The sequence below is a fragment of the Sminthopsis crassicaudata genome, chromosome 6 (assembly GCF_048593235.1).
Source record: "Sminthopsis crassicaudata isolate SCR6 chromosome 6, ASM4859323v1, whole genome shotgun sequence".
Classification (NCBI taxonomy): Eukaryota; Metazoa; Chordata; class Mammalia; order Dasyuromorphia; family Dasyuridae; genus Sminthopsis; species Sminthopsis crassicaudata.
The window spans coordinates 200054216-200067020 of record NC_133622.1 but is presented as its reverse complement, the minus strand read 5'-3'; the positions used below and the strand labels follow the sequence as shown (position 1 = coordinate 200067020).

The window sequence follows — 12805 nt, the reverse complement described above, 5'->3', positions numbered from 1 at the left end:
ACAGAATCACACAACAATAAGGAGCAGGACAGACAGAACAATACCCCTCCCCCCCATTCTTATCACCTCTGTTACCACATGTTGGTTAGTATTAAGTCTAGACTCATTGCCAGCTAGTCCCTTGTGGACTCCCGGAGGAGGTCGAAACCTCAAGTTACTCAAGCTTCAGCCTTTAAGGCAATTGTTCAGTTCACTAGATCATTTTACTTTCAGGGTCTGTGTAATATCCAGAGTCGGTGCTGGAATGGTTGAATCACCCCCTTCCCAATTTATTCACAGAATCAATTCAATATCCTGAGTTATCACTTTTCATTTTTCTTTACCTGGCATGTTTAGTGTTTTTATGAGTCTGATGAGTCACTTCAGAAAAGAGAATTGTCCTATTCTCAGACCTTAGGAAATGATGACTTGCCCATGAATATTTATGAAAAATGCAAATGATTCCCACCAATATCCAAAGCTTTTAGCTCAGAGGGAGGACCACAGAGCCTTTGTGTTGGAAATCCAGGCCCTTATACCACGTCTTGCTTTAGAAGATGACCTAATTGTTACCTATAAAGGAAAGGAAGCTAACATATGCTGCTTAGTAACCCCAAACTCTAGTAAGTCTAAGTGACATGCTTCCTCTGGGAACTTAACAGAGGTTTCTTCCATTCCCACTAATCAGAAAAAGGTCTCTGCCTTTAACAAACAGGCTTTTGAAAAATTGCTTTATCACATCGTTAATAAATTAAGGTTGGAAGAACTCATTAAAAGGGAAGGTAACCCTGCCTACTCTGCTTCTCCCTCATCACCTCCTCTAGAAAACCTCTACGGGCCTCTCTTTCCTAGTCTGCTTCACTAGTTCTGTTCACAATGAGAAGCAATTATGTGACCAACAGACCAGACATCAAAATTAGCAGGAATATTAGCAGAAATACCAGCCATATGCCCATATCCCTGATTGGGTCATTAAGAACAGGGCATCTGCTTTATGGCCTGTCTCTTCCACCACACTGAGCATTTGGCTAACATTCTATCATTCATTTTTGCTGTGATGACACAGATATATATATCCCCCGGATCCCACGGCAAAGAGATGATCATACAACAACAATTCTTAGTCTGCTGGTTCATGCCCACTCCTTCAGTTCTGCTCCTATTACTCAAAATCTTCCCTCCTCCAAGGGTCCAGATGGTCCACACCAAAGACAATATTGGGCCCCTGGGTGTGAATTATAGAAGTGGGAAGTTAATACTTTCAGGGGTTGGGGACAAAGGACAGCGCTAGTAGGAATAGTCCTTTCCATTTCATCCTCTATTCTTGCAGTGCTTGTCAACAAAGCCGTATATAACTTAATATCTAGTTTATATCTCTTCATATTGTCCATGAGAATGTCATAAGATGAAGACATGTATGAGCCCACATAGTGTGAAGTGCATGAATACAGTGCTGTAACAATGAATATGAAGATTTCAAAAAAGCATGGGAAGACTTACGTGGATGGACGGATGCAGCGTAAAATAAACAGAACCACGGAAATAGGAAGCTTGTTTACAAATAGGTAAAATGAAAGTGAATGTTGTATAATTATAATGACTCTAAGAAGAGTTGAGAAAATGCAAAGTTTGGGATTGGGAATACTATAAGTGTGGAATACTACATGTCAATTTTTTTCATATATTGGTTAATTTTGCTCAATCAGTTTTTTCTTTTTTTTCTTTTTTAATTCTTTGCTATAAGGGATGGTTCTCTGGAAAGAAATGTGGGAAGGATCTCTTCCAATTTAGGGCAGTTTTCCTAAAGGACATTTTCATGACTTTGGCATTAAGATTGAGGAGGGAGACATTTGCTTCTTTATGGCCCCTCTCCAACTCCTTCCCTAAAGCATCTGCTCAGAGATCTGTCAGTCAAGAGTCTCCTCTCCTTCTGTATCCTCAGTACCAGAGCTAGTCCCTAGCACCATGAGAGAGTCTATCAAACATTTGAAATTGAATTTTACCTATAGCAATCCCCTGATTTACCAGTCTAATAACCCTGTCAGAAAGAAGTCAGTTTAGGTCGCCATAAACTATTCTTGACAAAGTCATGAACTTGATTTAACAAGTCACTTTATTGGCTCAAGTCATTTCTAAATAGCAGCTGCATTTTTCAGACTGCCATGTTTGTGCAATGAGAAAGGGGAGGCACTGCATCATGGGATGTTGAGGAATGAGATATGGGAAAGGAGTATTCATTCACAGAAAGGATTTGGGCTTGGGATCAGGCAATTTGGATTTGAGTTCTGTATGACTTTATAACACTTTCATTTCACCCAATGGTGTTCATATCCAATTTTTCTAGTAAAATGAGTGTGTTGGACAAAATGATCTCTAAAGGTCTTTCCAGCCCTCAACATTGTGATTTTATCTGTGATAGTGGTAACTATAACCTGCAGAAAAGGAGGACACACGGGGCTTAGGCAGCAGCCAAATATAGGACTCTAGAATGGAAGGAGGAAGATTCAAGTGTGACCCCAGAGAGGGATGACCTCTCAGCACTTACCTGAGCTGGCATTGCCCAGAGGTTTGGGCACAAGAAGAAGAACCACATGAGCTGATTGGTGTCAATGGCAACCAGATTACAGATTTGTCCAGCGGTCATTTCTCCCATGGACAGGTTGGATGTGGAAAGCTGCATGATTTTGTTATAAATCTTGGTCTAGGAACAAAAACAGAATGTTTAAGTCACATGGGAGAATGATACTTTCCTTCCTTGTTATGATGAATCAATCAGTTTCTATATACTTAAAATAGAGTTTTTGCTTATTGAATAAGACAACTGAAAATGACAAAACCAAAGAAATGGTATGGCAGTGTATATGGAAAGAGAAATATATTTTCAATCAAGAACCTTCAAATCCTAGCATCGTCTCTTATGGCTGTGTGACCCTGGCAAAGTCAATCAGTCATTCGATAGACATTAAATACCTGCTATATGCCAGGAACTGTGCTAAGTGCCGTAGACACAAAGAATGGGAAAAGACAGTCCCTGCTCTCAAAGAGATTACAAGATCATAGGGGAGACAACATACAAACATGTACAAAGAAGCCATATACAGGCTACACAGGAAATAACCAACAGAAGGAAGATACTATAATTAAGAGAGATTGGGAAAGACTTCCCATAGAAGATGGGATTTTGGTGGGACATAAAGAAAACCAGGGCATCTGAGGGTGGAGATAACAAGGGAGATCATATCAGGCATGGGGAAGAACCTGGGAAAATGCTTAAACTTAAACTTAAACCCTTCATAACAGTACTCTTTTAAAAATTAATTTCTAGATGTATTCTGATGGAAGTGGATATCTTCAACATAAAGAAGATCCAACTCACTTACAGTTGATCAATGATGGACAGAAACAACTACACCCAGAGAAGGAACACTGGGAAGTGAATGTAAATTGTTAGCACTACTGTCTATCTACCCAGGTTACTTATACCTTCGGAATCTAATAATTAATGTGCAACAAGAAAATTGTATTTACACACATGTATTGTATCTAGGTTATATTGTAACACATGTAAAATGTATGGGATTGCCTGTCATCGGGGGTGGGAGTGGAGGGAGGGGGGGATAATTTGGAAAAATGAATACAAGGGATAATATAAAAAATTACTCATGTATATATACTGTGGAAAAAATTCTAAATAAAAAATTAATTTCTAAATTTTTATTGATATCTATTGATTTTTAAGCACTTTCATTTCTGAATATAGTCATCCTTCTCCTACCTAATGAAAAGTTTAAGAGGGAAAAGGAGGAAAAAAACAGCAATTTAGCAAAACTAAGCAGGACAGCAATTGAATTTGATTGTAAATACAATGTCATATTCATATTGGCAAAGAAGGGAGTAAAGTACACTTTCTCATCTCTATTCTGGGGGCAGACTTGGTCATTATGTTTATTCACTGTTCAGTGTTGGGGTTTTCCTCTGTTGTCGTTCTTGTCATTTGTGTATATCAGGTATATTTTTTCCTAATTCTGCTTATTCCCCTCTGTATCAATTCATCTTTTCATGCCTCTCCGAATTGTTCATATTGGTCATTTCTTATGGTGATCATATTCCATTATAAATTACAGTGTATAAATTACAATTTCTACAATTGATTCAGCCATTCTTCAATCCATGGGTGCCTACTGTGCTCCCAGTAGATAGTAACAATTTTGTGGTAGCAAAAAACAAAGCAGAACTGAGCTTGGAATCAAAGACCTTACTTCAAATCTACCTTAGATACTTATTAGCTGCTTTGGAAACCATAAAACATTACATAAATGCTAATTATCTTCCTCCTTATTCTTCTTCCATGAGGAATAAAGAATAAGAAGGAATTCATAGTAACATAGGAAGACCTGCTACAAAGGGAAGAAAACAGAAATAGAATAATGTGAATGGAAACAAACCAAAAAACTATTAAATTCAGTTTAATTGCAGTGAACAAATCTGGTTGCAGAGAATAGTTAATGGAATACACTTCATCTCAGTAGAGAGGTTAAACACTATGAAGAGGACAAGTTGTGTTAGACGAGTCATGTTATTGTTTGATTTTTGTTTAAATGTTTGTTTGTTAGTTTGTTTTTTAAATAAGGGAGAGATCCATGTGGAATGAGGTAAGGATCTATAAGGAAATGATTAATAATTATATTTAATGGTCACATTGTTGGTTAAAACAAATAAACCCAAAAGACATTTTAAAAACATCTGTATCTGAGTTTCCTCATATGCCAAATCTTGACCTACTTACCTCTTGGATTGCTGGTTAAGTGTTAAAACAATGAGAGAAATTTGAGTCAGGATGATTATAAAAACATAGTTATCTAATACAAGATTTTTTTTTTTAAATACAAGTCAAGTCCTGCCCCTTGGAACTTCACAACTGCATAGTGAGAAAGCCTGGCATTAAAGAGTTAGAAGCCACAGACAGGTTTTTATTTCTGACATCAACAGGTTTAGTACTTGGTGCCAATAGCTTTGAGAATGGAGCTGACTTTAATGGGGAAGCCTCAGCAGTGACCTAAGTCCCTTCCAGCCCCCAGGAGGGGATCTAATTGCTTTTATGAGTTCAGAAGCTAAAACCTCTGTGCCCAGCATATTTGCACAGACAGAAAGGTTAGGCAGCTTCAATTTCCCTCTCAAACAGATGGCAAGATCCTTCATCCTTGTTGGGTTGGGTTTTAGATGCACTAAGAGAACTTGCTATTTAAAGGAATCTTTTGGTAAGGAGAAAACTCCTTTTATAGACTGAATCAATTTTTCTTTTTATTAATCATGATTTATGATTAATCTATATACTTATGAATGCTTTTATTATTAACTATTTGTTAATTTATTTTTTAAATTTTAAGTCTAGGTTTTCCTATGTCAGATATGCTAAAGTGAAATACACCAGAATGCCCTTTTACTGAGGGATAAAGTTCTCTTGTGGAAGCTTATAGTAATGGCTGTCTTGTTTTTATTGTGTTTGATTTTCCTCAAGGGCCATAATCTGTTTATTTTTATTCTGAACATGACTAAAGCCGAATAAAACATTTCCAAATACAGAGCAGAATAGAAACAGATTCTACAAGGAAGCTGGTTTCTATTACTTAAAGTTATGTTGTTTTAGACATATACACAATTAGACACAATTAGAAAAGCTTTATGGAGGCAGTGGAGAGACATTGGTGGTTTTGGAGGAAGGAAGACATCTTTGACATATCTTGGCAATGTAACCCAGGACAAATCACTTAAAACTTCTCAGTGTCCTGGAATTAAGGCTATAATCTGCAAAATATTGTCAACCAATAATAGTTTTTCTTCATTGAGAATGCTCACTTACTCCCCCAAGTTAATTACTATTCTGTATGAAACTGGCAAGGTTGTTGGTGTGTCAGCCCAAAAGGTCTAATAGCGATGGTTTTGCCCAATTCCCTCATTTTCCAAGTGAAAACTGAAGTCACATAATAAGTGACAAGTTTTCTAGCTCTAATTCCCATGTTCTTTCTATTATACCATGGTGGCCCAGGACAGTTCTCATGCCTTTCTGTAACATGTGATTCTCTGCTTTCATACCTCCTCTCATATTTCACTTCATCAGATACCATGTTCTAGAATATAATATTTTCTATTTCTCAAAATAGGTTTCACATGAACATTAATAAATAGCTTTTATAATAACTATATTATAACATAATAAATTATGTAGTTACATATACCCATATTATTTATATTATAATATAATAACTAAATTTTATAATAACAATATATAATTATAATTTTTATAACACTTTAGCATTTACAAACTAATCATAGTATATGTGTTAATATTTGATTTTTAATCAATAACTTGATAAACATTTTGAAAGTCTATGAGATATTGGGTATACAGAGACAAAAAATAAACAGCCCATTTCCTTAAGGTGCTTACAATGTATACATATAAGTACACATATAAGACATACAAGATAATTTCAGTGTGGTAGTGTAGAGATACTAAGTCACTGAGGACATTAAAAAAAGTTTTATGTGGGAAAGCGGTGTTTGAAATTAATTTTGAAGGAAACTATGGATTCTAAGATGCAGAGTGAATGAGGGGACACATTTCAGACACAGGAAGGAAAAGACAAGGAAATTGGGATTTAGGCATAAGGGAATTGTGTTTCAGGGAAAGTGCTGGTGTGTCTAAGGTTAAAGAGATAATAAATTTGCAAATAAACTCAGGGTTTGAGCCTAACTTTCTAAATTATCTGTATTCTGAACTTGACAATTATGACAAAAATAAAACTTGATAATTTAACAAAAATAAAATGGATATATTGTTACATAGTTTATAGTTATACTGTTTTTTCCACCACACCATATCTCCTTAGCTCAAGAATTCTAGTTATTCTTAAGATATCAAATGTGTAATATTGTGACTGGTACACCAGTGAGTGCTTAGGAAATGTTTGTTGATTGACTGTTTCATGGAATCACACACAATCACAATTTGGGTGTTGAAAAGAACCTCATTGGCCATGGTTTAATTCATTGACCTGAAAGAAATGCTTACCATAAATCGCACAATGGTCTTTTAGTTTTGGCTTGAAGACCTCCATGAAGAAGAAATCCATTACTTCCTGAAGTAGCCCAAACCTCTTTGGGATGGCTCTGAGAAAGTTTTTCCTGATTTCAACTCCAAATTTTCTTCACATTTTCCTCCCATGCTACCTAATTCTGCTCTGCTGCCTTTGTGGCAGCAAGGTGATAGAGCATAGGATTTGGAATCAGGGAGATGTGAGTTCAAATCCAGCCTCAGACACCTAATAGCTGTGTGATACCCTGGTCAAGTCCCTTTTCTCCTGTCTCAGTTTTCTTAATTGTTAAAATAAGGAGAATAATAGTACCTACTTCCCAGAGTTGTTGTGAGGAGCAAATGAAGTAATATTTATAGTACCTGCCTGGCATATAGTAGTATTTACGAACATGCTTATTTTCTTTCTTCCTTCCTTTCCTCTGGGGCCAAAGAGAACCAGCTTAACCCTTCTTTTAAGAAACTGCCTTCAGATTCCCGACTTTGAACTCATTGGAAATTCAAAAGATCATTTCTCTTTAGGAACTTTTTTTGAAAGAAAATAGAGGATCCTTTTCTATTTTTTCCATACTCACATCTGTATTTCCCATTTCCAAGGCACAGAAAGCGATCAATGATTTTTATCGCAAGAGATTAAAATGCTGAAAAAGTAACCGTTGTTTGATCTACGTTAAAACCATCAGAAATCACATGGCAGGCTATTGATTTGGGCATAATGGATTAGGGAGAAAGTATAATTACATTTCTCTCCTTGCATTCAGAACTCAGGAGCCAGAAGTACTTTGGTTCAGTCATCCCTCCCATTTAAGCAAGGGCACTCTGATGGGATGGCTCAGGTTGATCAATTAACTGTCCTCAGGAGACTTTTCTTACCTCTTCTTCCTCCATTTGGGTACAAGATTAAGGCAGTTAAGAGATTGCAAGGGACCACTAAACTCACATATGGTTAGAGGCTCCTCTCCTGACTTTTTCATTCCCAGGATGGCCTTAGACTTTCAATGAATCCTGGCAGTAGACATCTCTTGGGATGTATCTGTCACAACCATAAACTGAGCCTATTTCTTCGGTTCTCATTGATTCTATAGCTACTCTCCTTCTCCCAGGCAAGTGCTGGAGGTGGGATTTCCCCATCAGAAACATTTCAATGGGAATCAAGGACAATGGCTGGTGATCAAAGGTAATCTGGTCAATGAGTGGCTTTAAGGTTTAAATCAACTCTATATAATAAAGACCTAAGACCATAGCTAGAGAGCTAAAAGAGGCCAGACCACATTTAGACCAATAACTGCATTTTTTACAAGCGATGAAAGTGAGATATCGTTATGGTAAAAGGACTTGCTGTAATAAGTAAGTTGGTAGTACGTAACAAAGCTGGATATGAATCAATGTCCTCTAATTCCAGGTCCAGAATTACTACAATTATTCCCAAATTTATAAGGGCAGACATTAAAGCTAGGAGAACTTATGTTATTTGTCCATGGGGGATATATCTCACTGAGAGTTTGAACCAGCTCTGAATCTAAACCTTTAATTTAAAAAAAATTTTTTTTTTGGTGAAGGGAATTTCCTTCCTCCCTCCTCTTCCTCCTTCTTTCCCTTGTTCCCTCCCTCTTTCCCTTTCTTCCTCCTTTCCTCTCTTCCTCCTTCCCTTCCTTCCTTCTTCTTTCCTTCTCTCCCTCTTCTTTTCCTCCTCTCTTCTTTCGCTCTATCTCTTTTTCTATCTTTGTCTCTTTCTCTCTGTGTCTGTCTCTCTCTGTGTCTGTCTGTCTGTCTGTCTGTCTGTCTGTCTCTCTCTCTCTCTCTCTCTCTCTCTCTCTCTCTCTCTCTCTCTCTCTCTCTCTCTCTCTCTCTATCTCTATCTCTATCTCTTATCCCTGTGGTCAGGAAAGTAGAAGGGAAGGCTTAACCTTCAATGTCCCAATGTTGATTTTATTCTCCTCTGACTAATAATTGTCAACATTCCTGACACAGCATTCTGGTTCACAACATTAAGCACAACTTGGAATATGATTTCAAACAGTTGTTCAGATGTTGTATCAGATTCCCAGAGGGACTTGCACATTTCATATACTGAGCAGGTGCTACTGACCACTAAGTCATCAGTCACTATAGGGCAGTCAGTACTTTCTGGGTTAGTTTGGATGCCATGAAGTCCAATGAGCAGTTGGGGGGCTCAGGGTGCTTAGGATATAGGCTGGCAATGGCTGATTCTAGGTCACAGGGGCCAAATATTTTGTCACTGAAGAAATTAGCACTATGTTTATTAGCACATAAGACTTGATCTGTCCTCCCTAGTGGTTTAGAAAAAAAATACCTCTGGATCTGAGTTCTGGATTTCAAAAAAAGGGAGCTCTCTGGGGGCAAGGACCTAATTTCTCTCCAGCACAGTGCTTGGCACACAATAGGCACTTGATAAATGCATGTTCAATTGAATGAATGACTTCTGATTCAGAAAAATTGCATTTGACTCTCACTTAATGCTTATGTGACTTAAGTCCTTTCAACTCTTTAAGAAAGTTCAAATTCCTCATCAATAGAAAAAGGGGGTTGGATTGTGTGAGCCCTAATGACCTTTGTAGCTCTAAACTGGTGTTTCTGTTCATATAAATTCAATTAGAATCTCGGGCCCTGTGTGAGTCTTGGTCTTTTTGTGAATGGTAAGCTTAGCAAGGTATAAAAATCACTGACAGGGAAAACTTAGAAGTCAATGGCCATCATGGAGGCCTGGATCTTAAAGTACAGGACGGCTATAATTGCCATATAGTCCTTCCTTTTCATGACCATTGAGACTCTCCCCGTTATTAATATGGCCCTAGTAAGGGAGGACTCCCTAATCCTGACCCATCTTTCTCTGATGCTTTTTTTAAAGCAAATTTTATTGATTCTTTTTAAAATTGTTGCTTACATATCAGTCATAGCCAATTCTTTGTGATCCCACTTGGAGTTTTCTTGCAAAGAGCCTGTAATAGTTCACCATTTCCTTCTCCAGCTCATTTGACAGATAAGGAACCTGAGGCAAACAAGGTTAAATGACTCCCCCAGAGTCACACAGCTAGTAAGTATCTAAAGCTGGATTTTAACTCAGGTTTTCCTGATTCCAGACCTTGACACTTCATCAACTTTATAATCTAGAAGCCCATCAAATGTATAGAACACATTGTAAGCTATACTCTATAAATAAATGTGAAGGATTAAATGATCTATTATGAAATATTTTTGCTTCTGTTGTTCAGTCACGTCTGACTCCTGGTGATCCCATTTGACATTTTCTTGACAAAAACACTGGAATGGTTTGACATTTCCTTCTCCAGCTCATTTGACAGATGAGGAACCTGAGGCAAACAGGATTAAGTGACTTACCCAGAGTCACATAGCTAGTAAATGTCTGAGGCCAGATTTGAACTCAAAAGTGATGAGTTTCCTGAAGTGAGGAGGACCCGAGTTCAAATCTGGTCTCAGACACTTAATACTTCCTAGCTGTGTGACCCTGGGCAAGTCGCTTAACCCCAATTGTCTTAACAAAAACAAAAAGTGATGGGTCTTCTTGACTATAGGCCTGGTTCAATGGATAGAGCCAACTACCTATGTTGCTTTTCAATAACTTTAATTTCTCAATACATTTACTCTGCTACTCGGTAATTGAACCCTCCTTTGTGACAAAGAAAAAATAATTAAGCAAAAATAAGTGAAATAGTAAGCCTGCTCTCTTATTTCTCTTCCCCTTTTCTGAAAGAAGGAAGGTAAGATGTTGCATTTTATGCTTTCCAATGGTTTGTCAGTTCCTCAGAGTTTGAATTCTTTTTAGTCATCTTTTCCTTGAAATTATTTTTGGCATTTCATATACTAGTCCTCTCATCCTGATGTTTTTCTCCCTGTGCCAGATCTATTTCATAGCTGCTCAGTTTAAGGAAAGATTCTGTCAACATGACTATAAAGGCCTTGGTTATGCTCCTATTTCTTCTCGTCAGACCTTTCCAAAACACAGTCAAACTCCTGTTTTTATGTAATCAGTTAGCATCATGGATCTCTGGTTACATTTGGAACTTAATTACAGCCTTTCTAGGTTCTACAGACCGCCAGTGTTGGAGGCTTTAATGGAATAGTTCCAATATTCCCAGGATGTGTAAAGGAACAACAGTGTTGCTAAGCCTCCAAAATTGCCCTAAGAATGGAATTATATTATGAGTGGGATGGTACAGCAAACACAGTAGGGGTTCTATTGTTTGGAAGCCTCTAGTTCTAGTCTTTTCAAAGATAGGAAATTTTAAAACTATTTTCAATTTTTTCTTATTTTAGAATAAAATGAGAATAAAAAGCTTTTAAAAAGTTAATCCTTAAAACACATTTAAAGTCCAAGAAAAAAATTAATCAAACTAACCAAAATATATAGACAATTAATAAAAATACACAAGACCAAAAGCTATTTTTTTCAATAGAAAATTATTAAAGGATATGACTCAATAGTTCTCAAAACAAGAACTGGGGCAGCTAGGTGGTGTGGTGAGGTGAATAGAATAATTAGGAAGACCTGAGTTCAAATTCAATCTCAGATACACTTCTTAGCTACATGACCATGAACAAGGCATTTAACTCTGCCTCAGTTTTCTCATCTGTAAAATTTTCTGGAGATGGAAATGACAGATCATTCCAGCATCTTTGCTAAGGAAACCCCAAATAGGGTCACAAAAGAGTAAGACATGACTGAAAATGACCGAACAACACTATTTTCAAAGCATGTGAATAAGCAGTTCTCAAAAAAAGAATTATAATCCATTAACAATCATATGTAATATTCCAAATCATCACTAATGAGAAAAATGTAAATGTAGAAAATGTTGAGGATTTACTTCCCATTGAAAAATGATTAAAGACCATGAATAGTCAATTTTGGAGGGACTGAGGAAAGAGGCATCCTAATACATTGTTGGTGGAGATACAAGTTAGTATTATTATCCTGTTTTATGGAGCTATTTACAATTTGGTCCATTCTAATTTTCAAGTTCAATTTGAGGGTAAGATATTTTCTAAGGTGTAAATTCTCCTTGCCATTCTTTCCTTTCTACCTCTTCAATTTCTGTATTTCTTGCTTCATTTCTTCCAGGTGATTAGGATATACTCTTTTCTGATACACTATATGGCCATGTTGTGAAGAAATTCTCTTCTGGCTTACTCCCTAAGGATTCTCACAATTCAAGGTATTTCCTTGTTGTGTTTAATATTTTCTATTTTATTCATATCTCCAGCTTTAGTTTTTAGATTGAGGTTTGTGGTTGGATCAAATTCTACTCTTATATTCTTGGTGGGTATTGGCAAGTCTTGCTAGATTGTAAGTTTGGTGTCATAAGTCTAGGCTTTGCCTTCTGAAGGTTCTGTCTTTCCTTGTTTTCTGCTGTGACTTAAGGCCAGATTATCTGGATAATGGGACTATCTCAATACAAGACTGATCTGTGGCTACCTGAATGCTGCTCTGTTTCGGTCTCTTAACATGGAAAGGCACTGTAAGTATCTCTGCACTAGGTGATGCTCTGGTCCTGTCTCCTAATATGGGTTCATACTATTTTATATTTTACCTTCTATCTACTCTAGTTGATTTACTCCATGTTTCTAGAGGAGCTTGACAGTTTGTGCAGTCATGGACTGAATGAAGGAATCTGTAGATATTTCTCTTTCATTTGATTTATCATTGTTCCTTCTGGTGAATTTTTTAGCGCTTTACTTGGGATATGGGATGGG

At 37.0% G+C, this 12805-nt stretch overlaps 1 protein-coding gene across 1 annotated transcript in view; it reads right to left on the bottom strand.

Annotated features, from left to right (window-relative positions):
- ABCC8 (ATP binding cassette subfamily C member 8) overlaps positions 1–12805 on the bottom strand; it is a gene marked incomplete in the record, with an annotated part of 117595 nt that overhangs the window by 62849 nt on the left and 41941 nt on the right. The window contains 1 exon segment of the mRNA XM_074276771.1: positions 2525–2680. Within this exon segment, the coding sequence (XP_074132872.1) occupies positions 2525–2680 (156 nt within the window).